The sequence below is a fragment of the Triturus cristatus genome, chromosome 10 (genome assembly GCF_964204655.1).
Source record: "Triturus cristatus chromosome 10, aTriCri1.1, whole genome shotgun sequence".
NCBI classification, from domain to species: domain Eukaryota; kingdom Metazoa; phylum Chordata; class Amphibia; order Caudata; family Salamandridae; genus Triturus; species Triturus cristatus.
In genome coordinates, this window is record NC_140593.1 from 241,657,749 (window position 1) to 241,671,517 (window position 13,769).

Genomic DNA, 13,769 nt, shown 5'->3' on the forward strand with positions numbered 1-13,769 from the left:
CCAGCATGAAGTGAGACATTGTGATCGTGGCTGGAGATGCTATTTCGCAATCTGCTCAGAACATTGTGTTTCATTTATGGCATTAAACATAAAGGAGCATTGGCAACGCTGGTAAAATGGATTTCATTTTGAGTAGTGACTAAAACTTTAAAAAAGCCTGCAGTACTGAAACAAGCATTTGCAATGCAATAGGTCTCGCTTTTGCAAAACTTTAAGCTATTGGCATTGTTCATGACAATGCCTTTTTTATCTATTTTATAAAACAAACACATAAATAAATGCCATTATCATTTACAATGCCAATAGCTAGTGTTGCATTATTATTAGCAATGCCAACTGCTCACACTTTTATAATGTGAGACCTATTGCATTGCAAATGCTTGTTTTTTATAGCCGACCCTGCATCACCCTCCTTCTTCACTTGGCGGACCTGCGCAAAACTTGCTTTGCCTAAACCAAACCTGATGTCCAACTTTTTGAAAAAATTTGGGCAGATTTGGAGAACTGCTTTTTAATTGAAGTCCATAACTGTGTGTGTGTATTTATAGATATATATATATATATATCAGCTCCAAACTGCCAGTTGGTAATCGTACCCATTCACAGAAGACAGCACTCACGGGGGAGAGTTCCAGTGATGTATTTATTTCGGGAACTCTGGGCGCACAACAGACGCGTTTCGGTAGGTCGCCTTTCTCGATGTTTAGCACGAAACGCCGATATCGCCATTGCCTTAAATTCATTATTCGCGCTAACAAATTGCAATCAACACAGTGAAAGGACTACTCCGGCAGATCCCCACAATCTGGGTACTAAAATTCCGCCATCTTTGAATATTCAAAGTAGTGACACATCACCGTAAATCGTATATAACGAACTATGTTACGAAATGCATAGATACATACAATTCATAAATGTCATAACCCATAATTGAGCCCTGGATGGGCATAATTTCATTCGCAAAAATAAAGCGCAAATAAAACCTCTCCGAATTCGTAATGCAATGAACAGCGGCAACTGGACTTCATAAACAACGCAATATATAAATCAGTACAATATTCATGATAATTCAATGGATGAAATCATTGCCCCAAACACAGAAAATCAGACAAGCATATACATCAAACAATGTGTGTATGTGTAATAGACTTATTAGTCACCCAGGTGTACAGCTAATTCTTCGCTGCTATTTAGACCTTGCGGATTCTTACACTGTAGATCGATTATGTAACGTGACTCAAGACGTCTAAGTCTTTGAATCCTATCACCCCCTCTTGGATTAATGGGTACATGATCCAAACAGGTAGTGATTTACCGTCTAACCCTTTGGTCACATTCAAGAAGGCTAGATCCCTTCGGGACACCTTGGTACACAGTTATCACAATACTGTGGACTCAAAATCACCTTTTGGGGCACTAAATGGATTTTATCCTTGCGGTAAATGCAAGGCCTGTAAGAAAAGCAAAAGGGTCTTGTCATATAATATCCCAGGCCTTACAGCACCGAGGAAAATTACCAAATTTCTTACATGCACCACTCCATACACAGTATACTGTCTGACATGTCCTTGTGGACTCTGATACATCGGGAGTACCATACACCCTGCCAAGATTCGGATCCTTGAGCATATGCGGGCCATTTCCAATGTGGATATGTCCTACCCGGTTGCACGACATTTTAACCAATGTCATAAACGGGATCGAGACCTACTCTCATACTTCTGTTTGGATCATGTACCCATTAATCCAAGAGGGGGTGATAGGATTCAAAGACTTAGACGTCTTGAGTCACGTTACATAATCGATCTACAGTGTAAGAATCCGCAAGGTTTAAATAGCAGTGAAGAATTAGCTTTACACCTGGGTGACTAATGAGTCTATTACACATACACACATTGTTTGATGTATATGCTTGTCTGATTTTCTGTGTTTGGGGCAATGATTTCATCCATCGAATTATCATGAATATTGTACTGATTTATATATTGCGTTGTTTATGAAGTCCAGTTGCCGCTGTTCATTGCATTACGAATTCGGAGAGGTTTTATTTGCGCTTTATTTTTGCGAATGAAATTATGCCCATCCAGGGCTCAATTATGGGTTATGACATTTATGAATTGTATTTATCTATGCATTTCATAACATAGTTTGTTATATACGATTTACGGTGATGTGTCACTACTTTGAATATTCAAAGATGGCGGAATTTTAGTACCCAGATTGTGGGGATCTGCCGGAGTAGTCCTTTCACTGTGTTGATTGCAATTTGTTAGCGCGAATAATGAATTTAAGGCAATGGCGATATCGGCGTTTCGTGCTAAACATCGAGAAAGGCGACCTGCCGAAACGCGTCTGTTGTGCGCCCAGAGTTCCCGAAATAAATACATCATTGGAACTCTCCCCCGTGAGTGCTGTCTTCTGTGAATGGGTACGATTACCGACTGGCAGTTTGGAGCTGATTTTGAAGGCGGGAGCACCCCCGCCGTGACTAGCACCGTTCATGTGTGTGTTGGGCTGGTGCAACCAGGGAGCGAAAAAAATATATATATATATCAGTATAGTATGATGCTTTGTAATTATTAATGATCTGTTGTTCCATGATGTAATGGTCAAGACGTAGTAACCCACGATGTAGTGGGTGCGCACCCAATAAATCCTTGAGGTTCTATACTTGTTTATTTACAGTGTTACCCCAGGATACAAGACTTGCATTTTGATATTTGACTTTTTAATGTGAGAAGCGAGAAATGGCTTTGGGAGTCTCCATGGTTGTAACAAAAGCTTTTAGAGAGTTGTTGTTAGTGGCTAAGGCTCTGATTATATGATTACATCAGCTGTGACAGACCTTTTCAAGGCTGTTAGTGCAAGCAGTTACCACATCTGAACATTTTTTTGTGTTTATTGGCGGGAAGGAAATGGTAAAATCAGAGGCAAGAAGTTTGCCTGGCTCTTTCATTTATTTTATTGCATTACTTGTGTGGTAATTACTGTATTGCAGTGCAGCATTTCTGCAATGATGGATATTCCTGTGACTGTCCTACAGTTCTTCTATACACTATTGATAATGTTACTATTGTTTACTTAGTGAACGATCTAGGTTCACGTGTTCACACATGCAGAAATTATGGGTGGCGTGGGTTACCTATTCCTCCACCTTATGTGCTATAAAAAATGCCTACCAAAAGATAATGTTTTATACAGAGGACTTTGTATTTCATATTTATGTGGTATTTATTTCAGGGGAGCAGGTCAAACGAGACAGTAGTGTGCTTTTGTAGGAAGCATCTAATCGCTGAATGGTTATCTGTAACATTTCACATACTATGTGTCGATGAGTTGAATTCTTATAACCACCCCCTGGTATTTTGCCCATGTTCTAGTGAACTTTAATATTTGAGCTATTCTCTGTTCTTCTGTACAGATGGCTTTGAGAAAGCCACCTACTCTGTTTTTGAATGGGCCAACTGGTTTAGGAGCTAGATTTCCCCCAGTATTCTAAGAGCTATACTAAAGGCATTTTCTATAATAAATGCTGTGAATCTGGTTTTAAAAAAGATGTTATTTTGTATTTGTGTACTGCCTTGGATGGATACTTGCCACACTACATTTCCTGCCATCCGTTTTTTCCGAACTACCCCAACTCTTATTCATTGTCTGCCATTAGCTTGTCACACTATTTTGTAACAATAAACTACTAACTGATAGCAATATTGCTAACTCTCTCTTGCCATTTTCTGTACTTACTTGACGCACATTATTTACTTTACATTCAGTTTTCTTTTCTACACCATAAACTGTACACCATTGCATATAAATATGAATTTATCATTTTTTGCATTCATTAAGTAACATAAGTCAGTTAAGGAAATGTCACTCTAACCCTAATGCCACTGTTTTTCCCTAACCAATTCAAATACATAATATATGAATTAACATTTTTGTTGTAAATATTATAACCTTACTCTATCCTAAACCCAACACTAATGTTTATTTTATGCCGATTTGAATTGCATGCAACTGTTTTCAGAAAATAAGAGAACATTGACCCAGTGGTGGCTCGTGACATTTGAAAGTAGTGGGGGGGGGGGGGGAGGGGGTGTAAAAGTTGGGCATGCCCTTTATGTAGCTCCTCCTGAAAAAAACGTAAAAAAAGATTGGCAAATGGTGCATTTTAAAGCAAATTAATTTTGAGAAAGAGCAAGGTTTGTAAAGCAATAGGAACAAATAGTCTTTAAATATAAAACACAATAAAGACCTCCCTTCCCCCATATTTTACTGCATTCATATGTTCAACAGTTAATGTGATGTGCAAATTGTACTTCGCAACAACTTCAGGCCCTTTAGAGTGTCTGCTTGCTCACTGTCTTGTACTACATGCAGCATCAACTTTGAAAGAAAATGGTCTAACCAGGCTTCGGGAAGCAGTTAAAACTGCTGGCTGCAATCGGCTATATAGAAATGTGTGCAGACAGATCTTTAAGTGAGATTAAAAAACGTGGGGGCTCTCTTCAACGGAACATGCAATATAAAGTTCTGTGATTCTCATAGTGTGTCACCCAACAGGTATTTTGGTTTCATCCAGATATATATGCAACAACTGACATACACCTAAAACCAGCCGGTACTATTGGCTTTGTAAACGGTTGTTAGCTGTTTAAGGTAAATGAGTAACAACCATGATATGTTATAAATAACTGACATTTGAAATAGTTTCTATTCTGAAATTGTGAGAATGTGAATTAAATATTATTGAGACTTGTGGAAGCAATATTGGCCTTCACTTTATGTAAGGTAGCTATGCCCTTTTTCTCTGCACATCTCGTCCCTCTGCACATCTTCAACTTTCTCTTTCCTTTTCAGCACCCTCCTTTCACACATGAATGCACTTCATCACATCTCCCTCACTTCACCACCCCAAACATACACTACACTTACTCATATTTAAGCACTTTATTTTCTTTTACTTTTGCCTTGTAAATATGTTGACGTGTGTATCCCCTTCCACACATTCACACAATTTCATTTCCTGCTGGAATACATCACCATTGTTCTGTGAACTCTGCTGAGAGGCCAACTCACTGACAGGCACTTTGCTTTAACTTAAGCCTCTGTGCCAGTGCTCTCAATCAAAGCCCTTCATGAACACCTGGCACGACTCAAAGTATCCATTATAAAAGAGTAATAAGATGCACAAAAAATACAGAAACACTCATGAGGAATGCAATATTAATTGAAACGTGAAAGAAAAGAGGAACTAAATTGATGGCATGCATTACCTTAACGTTTTTAACATTCATTGTTCGTAAATCAATCCATGGTTTTGCCATTAATTTTAAGGGCATGAAGATAGAGCCAGTTTTAACGCTCTAGAGCATGTAACTGTCTTTACCATTAGCATATATTTCTCCGTTTATACTTGACTCAGATATTTGATCACCTTCGCAAGGGAACAAAAACCCTTCTTGTCGTTTTGATCAATTTGGGGAGGGAAATAGTACAGCAGCCCCACTTCTAAAATACACAACGACCTGCAGTCAGGGCCTAGGTTGTCATGGGGGGGAGGTTATCATGACCAGGAGTCTCATAACATATGTAACGCAAGATTAGCATTATAACCCCATTGCCAAGGTCAAAGCTGCAATCTCCACGTGCTTGCATCCAGTCTTACAGTGTGCCGAATGAGGAAAAGTGGAATCGATGTCTGTAAATGATGGACGTCTGCCTTCACACAGCGATGTAGACTCGGATGTGGATACCCCAAAGGCAATGAAGGGCTTTAGAAAGGTAAGCCGTGCATCATTCGTCATATAGTAGAAAGCTGTTTTACCGCCTGGCTTTGGTCTCCTGCTTCAGAGCGAAGCGAGCAGGCAGCCTGGGACAGACAGCCCAGACTTGAATAAAGCACTTTGTTTAGAGATACAATCGTATCTCTATATAAATCAATATCTTTAATATTTGTTGAGGTAAACATGTAAGAATTTCAGAGATGTGCAGCCCCAGAGCCCTAAAGGAGAAACCTCCCCACTTTACCTAACTCTATTATAGTGCCTACACCTTAACCCAAACCATGGATATTTCCATTTAATTGTATTTAATTAATTATGAACTAAGTTAAGGTGTGAAATTATTCAGAACAAACATACCATTCCCTAATGTTAAGAGTAGGAGTAAATGGACATGAAGCATTTAATTATATAAACCGTTTTACACTTTGGCTTGCTCATGGTGGGCCTCTTTTTGTCAAATTAGTTAATGGTGAGAATTAATTTTGTTGTGGCACTTGTTAGTACAGTTGGTGTTGTAGAGTTCTCCCCTGGGAGATCCATGCATAAATGAAAAATGTAGGTAATAGTCCTGCTGAAATCAGTTAGCTTAACATTGTCTTGGATCACACTTTAATAAAGATTTTGGTCTTTGTATCATCTACCTCATATCTGTCCATCTAGTGGTTTAGCTGCACTAGTTTGATGTTTGAGGGAGGCTTTTGTAAGTGTGGCATTGGCTGTGTTCTAAAAGTTAGAATATCACAGCTGAAGATAGGTTGCTTAAAATAGTTTCATACAGGCAACCTATGTTAATTTCCCATAAATCCCTTGTCATGGACTGAAATCATTAATCTTGTAACAACATGGAAAGCGGAGTATTCATTTAATTTCATGTATAAAGTTTTATATAGCGCGAACATGACCCAAGTGGGTATCAGAGCGCTTCAGTAGATGCCCAGACATATCTCTTCTGCTTCAGTGCGACTTTGACCCACCTTACCCTTCTGACTCATGTTGGTGTCAGTCTCCTGACGTTTTTCCTGTTAGCTGCTAGTTGTGATCTGACTTGGTAACTACTTTTTCTTTGTGCCATCTGTTCTATCTGACCCTTGTTTCCATTTAACTGCTCCTTTTACATCCTTTCTTTCTTTTACTTTTTCTTTTTGGATCCTTTGCTCCTTTTTCTGTTCGGTTTTGCATCTTGGTGTCTTCTGTCAGTGTTTGCCCCCTGACTTGCTCCGCCAATTGTGGTTTCCCACCTTGCTGCTCCCGCCGGACTTTACGGCCCTCCTCGCTGGACTTTACTACTCTTGCTCAGCCTGCCCACTGCCCCCATACACTCCTCCCACTTTCCAAAGCCCTATTTAATGGCGGCCATGGTGCTGGTGTGCCTAAGGCAAGCCTGTCCGTGCCTGGACCACACTGAGCAAAGGGATCCCTGGTCCAAAAGCCTCCTCCAGCTACACAACTGATGAAATCCATCTGCTCAACCCTGGACACCGCCACAAACGCTGCTGCAGAGACACACCTCAGTCCACTGTGGACCCCTTTGCCTGCTCACATTGCCCCTTCACATGCCTCCACCGATGTGCTCCAACCACCCAAACACATACTGCACCCCTCATCACGTCAAAACTCAGACAGCACCATACACCCAACCAGCTCACCAACACACACTCAAGGCATGCCCCTCAACTCGCGCTCATACAGAAAGCACTCCACCAAGATTTGGGCCCATGAACTCCAAACTCACTGAATGTCCTCTTCCTTACCAAAACCTGGCTAAACCCCACATGGACACCAGACATCGCCTCAGCCATTCCTACTGGATGCAATGTCCTGAACCAGCACCGACCCCATAAACCAGGAGCAGTGCTCGCCATCATCCACAGAGACACCATTAAGTCTACCTCTTACATTGACCCAGAAGCCACTTTTATGGACTCATGCTCCTCAAGCTTTAGACAGACCGTAAAACCACTATCAAAGGCACCCTTGCCTACCGGCGCCCAGGAAATCACACCCAACTCCTCACTGACCTCAACGCACCCTTTGCCGTGGGCACCAAAGACTTCATCGTGGGTGATCTCAACTTTAATCTCGAGGACGCCAAGGACTCCAACTCCATGGACTTGCTCGAAAGTCTACAGACCATCAGCCTCACCCAGCTAGTACAAGGCCCTACTCAAATCAGCGGAAACACCCTGAACCCCATCTTCTCCTCCAACAACAAGGTTACAGACAGCCTTCACTGATATCAAACTGTCTCTATGGTGTTTGAAAAAAGAAATTAGAATCGGTTTTAAAAAAAAAAAGTTAAAGTCAGCCACATTACTCCACTCACATGGATGGACCATTCCATCATCCACTTCCACATAACAGGGCCACCAACCACCCCAGTGGAATCTAGAAACACCACCAAGCCGCAGTTGGAAGAAAGTTACAGAAATAGGATGGCTCAACACCCTCCAACTAAACTACCCAGACCCCACCAACGACCTCATCAACGACACAAACAAGTTCAATAGCTGGATCAACACCTGCGCCAATACGCTGTGCCCCTGAAAAAGACCAAACCCAAAAGATTCAACAAGCAAGCTAGCTGGTACAACGCTGACCTGAGAGGATACAAGAGATTTTGCAAACAACTCTAAAGGGATGGGTATCTACTTGAGGAAATACCGCAGGAAACCTCTACAAGGCCAGACTTAGGCACTATCACCATCAAATGAAAGAGACTAAAAAAAGGCCCTGACCCCGAGAATCAAATCTAGCTCTAACAGCTGCAAGGAACTTTTCACCATTGTCAAGGAATTCACCAACCCAACAGCCACAATCAACACCATTTACCCTACACAAGAACTCTGCAATAACCTCTGACTTCTTCCATGAAAAACATCCCCAAGATCTACAGCAACATTGAACTCCAGCCTACTAACCTCATCAACCAAAGATTACCAACTGACAGCATGGAACCCTCTATCCATCAAGGACACCGTAGCAATAATGAAGACATTCCACTCTGGGCCACCCACAGAACCCTGCCCCCACCATATCTACAAGAAGAGCCACAATCATGCCTGCACTCAGTTCCATTAACACCTCCCTCAAAATGGCCACCTTTCTAGCTGGTAACACGCCAAAGCCACTGCTCTCCTAAAAAAAAAAAACAACAAGAAAAAACCCTCAGCTGACCCCAAAGTACTTGGCAACCACAGATTCATCTTGCTGCTTTCCTTCACAGCCAAAGTAATCGAGAAGAGCATTGACAGACAACTCTCTGATCACCTAGAACGTCACAATCTGCTGGACGACTCGCTATCAGGTTTCCAAAACAACCACTGCACCAAAACAGCCCTCATTGCTGCCACAGACGACATACGCACCAACCTTGACAATGGAGACTGCCGCCCTCATCCTGGTCGGCCACTTTTAACACAGTCTCCCACCACACACATCACCACTATGCTCAGCTAGAATATAATGATCAGAACTCAAATGCATAGCATCCTTACTTTCCTGAACAACACGAGTCCGGGTCATGCCATTCACATCAGAACCTCGCTGCGGAGTCCCACAGGGATCATCATTCAGCCCCACACTTTTCAACATGTACATGATTGCTCTGGCTAACTTCATCAGATCCCACAGAATCAGTATCATCTCCTACGCTGATGACACCAGCTCATTTTTTCCCCTGTCAGACAATGCATGACCAGCACGGCCAGCCAATTGGATGAAAGAAAACTGCCTCCAGTTCGACAAAACTCAAGTGCTGATTTTTAGGGAATAAAAGCTCACCTTGGGACTCCACCTGCTGAGCTTGGACCCCCTACCCCCAACCGACCATGCTAGGAATCTAGGCCTCATCCTGGACGGCAATCTCACCATGAATTCCCAGTTCAACACCATCACCTTCTCATGCTTCCACATCGTCCGCATGTAACGTAAACTTTTAAAGTGGCTCCCACTGGACGCACCATCATGCAAGCCCTAATCACTAGCAGATTGGGCTATGACAACACACTCAATGGCAGCATCCCAACCCATCTTCATAACAGACTTCAAAGCATCCAAAACGTCATTGCCAGACTCGTCTTCTGCCTCCTGCGCCGAACCAACACCACATTACTCCTTGGAGAGCTCCACTGGCTCCCTATCCAGATCCGCTCCCAGTTCAAACTTCTCACAGATGCATTCTAGACACTACATATTACGAGACCCTCGTATCTCAATCACCGGCTTCACTTTTACCAGCTTACTTCTATGAGCCAAACTTAGCTCAGCATCACTCTGTCGCACACATAGCACACATCCACAGAAGCCCAACGGTAGGTCGATAATTTTCCTACTAAACTGCCAAATCCTTGAACGACCCCCTTCAAAACATCAGGGCCTCCTCCTCACTTCTTGAGTTCCGTAAGGAGCTGACGTCCTCTGTTTTCAATTGGTCTTCTTACGGGACAATCAACACTGCTTTACTCTGGCCAAGCTTCACCACATAGCTACACTCCCAATCTCAGCCCCTGGAAACCCTCAAGAGTGACATGCTTCACTCTACAAATCCACCTTGCATTACACATTTTAGAAACTAATCAGACGATTTGAAGTGTTTTCATTACATTTGTTCTTGTGCTGTTATCCGCTATGCTCCCTAAAATCAGTTTATAGTATCTCTCAAAAAAAAAGAAGTTGTCAATAAAGTATTATCCCTAGAAGTTCGTTTTTCTTCATCTTCGAGCATTTGAAACCAGTTTTGTTTAAACCTGTGGCAAAGCATGAAATATAATGGCAATGGCAACTTTCTGCTAACTAGATTGTTAATGCTGTAGTTTTTTAGCTTGGAAACCTATAGTGTAGTCTGTATACTAAAAGTGTTCTCTCTGTGTATTCATGTGGACTGTTACTGCATTGGTCAAATGTTCTACTTGACAGAATACATGTTCTTATGACGTATGCTACAAGTACAGCTGCCTTTAGTTTCCTGGTAAATATATTTCCCTTTCTTTTGTTTTTTTTCAGGTCTCGGCTGCCTGTCGCAGCCCCCCTCTTTTCATGCCCTGACAAAAACAAAGTAAATTTCATCCCCACCGGATCAGCTTTCTGTCCTGTAAAACTTTTAGGACCTCTGTTACCAGCATCTGATCTAACACTCAAAAACAATCCAATCTCTGCCCAGAATACAGTTTTGAGCACTGGGGCAGTTGAAAGTCTTTCTTCACAGGCTATTAACTCAGCTCTGTTGGATATTGCAACCAACACAACAGACTCAGCCGAGGCCTCGGTTCAGCAGATCTCTCATCACATAGCTCAGGAGCTACAGATAGAAGAATACTCTACTCAGAGCCATGTTGTGATCTAATTTCTGGCAGAGCAGGCCTCTGCCCTACTGCTGAACAAGTGAAACTGCATCTAATACTCACTCAAACATCTGCATGTGGCATAGAAACCTTTTCGGAATAACAAAATAAAATGATTGAGTTAGCGCTTTTTAGCATTTCTTTAGCAATGTTCTTTGCAGGGGATGGAATTCTACTCAACATTTTGCGGACAGCAGCCACAACAGCAACTACAACATGCATCAAGTGAAGACTATGCATTTCAATATTACATTGGACCATAATTGTGTTGTGTCCTGTTAACGATTCAACAGTATGAATAAGCTCTATAATCAACAGAAATGCCTGTATAATTTGAAAATGGTTTGTTGTTGTGCCCCTTTGAAATTACTGTGCTTTAGAATTTTGTTTACAATTTATCCAGGTGTTTGTTTTTACCTTCTGTAATATAATGCAAAAACAAACTGTGACCGCAGCGAATGGACAGTATCCTGTGGTCTAGCTTCAGGTACTTCTGTTGAAGTCTAAACTCAGGTAACTTGGAATGTAAATTAAAATGGAATACACATTCTGTGGCTAAAATACTCGAGAGAAGCTTCACTCTTGCCTTTTCTTACTTAACGTCTACTTGTTTCCTCAGTGTCCTATTTCTTGACAAATATTGTACTCCCCAAAGCAGAAATCAACTTGGATGAATATGGGTAAATCTGTGCTGTGCCACCTTACCATTGTTACGCAGCTAAACCACCATTGCATGTGTAATAGTTTGAGTATTTATAAGCATCCTTTGAGAACTTTCAAGTTTTTATCTTTTAAGAACTGTTCAGTGCCAGGTTAGAACCTTAAAACCCATGCCATGTTTTTTTTAAAGTATCAAAGCAAGACCATGCTGAACTTGAAGTCAACTTTATTATCTTGTGGGGGCAGTGAAATATCTTCCCTCACCTTACTCACACAAGAGGTCAAGAATTCTTTAGCTTAAAAATGCTTGGTTTCCCGACTGGAAATATTCCTCACAAAAATGCCTCCTCCTTCTGTCAATCAAAATTTGCAGAGTGCACTAATCACCCAGAGGGGTATCCAGGTGCTGCGTGGGGGGGGGGGGGGGGGGGCTACTCAAACAGCCAGGTCTTGAGGCCACTCCTAAATTCGGTGAGGGACTTGGAGGTTCGGAGGTGGTTTGGGAGGTCGTTCCAGGTCTTGGCAGCGAGGTGGGAGGAGTGTCCTCCGGCTTGAGAATGATGGATGCAGGGGACAGTGGCAAGGGCCAGGGATGCCAACTGCAGGTGTCTGGTGGAAAGTTGGGCGGTTGTTCAGGTATTCAGGTCCGTGTTGTGGAGGCCCTTGTAGGTGTGCATGAGCAGCTTGAAGTGGCATCTCTTCTTGACAAGGAGCAAGTGTAGGCTATAGCGGTGGGGGCTGATGTTGGATTGTCTGGACAGGTGCCTGCTGATTCTTGCTGCGTTCTGGATTATTTGGAGGTGCTTGAGAAATTGGGTGATGGTTCCAGCATAGAGGGTGTTTGCGTAGTCAAGTTGACTGGTTATGAAGGCTTGTGTGACGGTTCTTCTAGTCTCGGTTGGGATCCATCTGATGACTTTACGCAGCATTCTGAGAGTGTTGAAGCAGGTGGAGGCAATTGACCTATCTCATGGAGAGCTCGCTGTTGAAGATGATATCAAGGTTGAGGGCGGGGGTGGTGGGGATGGGGGTCCGAGGGCGGGAGGCCACCAGGTGTTGTCCGACAGTGAGGGGGGGTTCCGAAGAGGTTTTGTCTGTGAGTTTGAGCCAGTTGCCTCTCATGCAGTCGAAGACGTTGGTCATGGCTTTCTGGAAATTCACTCTAGTGGTGTCCGTGTCTGCGGTGAGGGAGAGAATGAGTTTGGTATTGTTGGCGTAGGAGATAATGTTGAGACTGTGGCTACGAGCAGTGGGTGCCAGCGGAGTCATGTAGATGTTGAACAGTGTGGGGCAGAGTGAGAAGCCCTGGGGTATGCCACAGATAATGCTCTTTGGGTTGGAGATGTACGGCGGGAGGCTGATTCTTTGAGTGCGTCCAGTGAGAAAAGAGGATAGTCGCTTGAGGGTGTTGCCTTAGATGCCGATTTGGTGACTTCTTTGGAGGTTGTGGGAAACTGTGTTGAAGGCTACTCACATGCTGAGGCGCATCAGGGCTGCTGACTCACCGCAGTCGAGGATGGCTCTTATGTCGTCTGTGGCAGTAATAAGGGTGGTTTCTGTGCTGTGGTTGGAGCAGAAATCGGATTGGGAGGGGTCGAGCAGGTGGTTGGATTCTAGGTAGTCTGTGAGTTGGCAGTTGACAGCTTTCTCCATGGTTGTAAAGGGGAGGAGCGAGATGGGGCAGTAGTTCTTGAGGTCGGGTGGGTTCGCTGTGGCCTTCTTCAGAAGTGGTTTGACTTCGGTGTGCTTCCAGGTTTCCAGGAATGTGGCGGATCTGAACGCTGAGTTGATGATACTGTCAAGCATGGTCTGATTTATTTGTGTCCAAGGTTGAAAAGGTGTGATGGAGGCAGGGGTTGGTCGGGGCTCCGGAATGGATGGAGGACATGATGGAAGTTGTGGTTATGGTGCTGAGAGGTGTCCAGTCGGTCAGGAAGGTGGGCAGGAGGAGGGTGGGAGGAGCAGGGAGGTCCGGTTGCGGCAG

At 43.1% G+C, this 13,769-nt stretch overlaps 1 protein-coding gene across 5 annotated transcripts in view; it reads left to right on the forward strand.

Moving 5' to 3' along the window:
* Positions 1-11,693, forward strand: part of GLCCI1 (glucocorticoid induced 1) — a 400,242-nt gene extending 388,549 nt beyond the window's left edge. For all 5 annotated transcript variants that reach the window (XR_014970042.1, XM_085630890.1, XM_085630888.1 and 2 more), the window contains one exon: positions 10,788-11,693. Coding sequence is in view for 4 of the 5 variants with exons in the window: in XM_085630890.1 (XP_085487016.1) it covers positions 10,788-11,127 (340 nt within the window). In the remaining variant the exon portion in view is untranslated. The remainder of the gene's footprint in view (positions 1-10,787) is intronic.
* Positions 11,694-13,769: the final 2,076 nt, after the last annotated feature.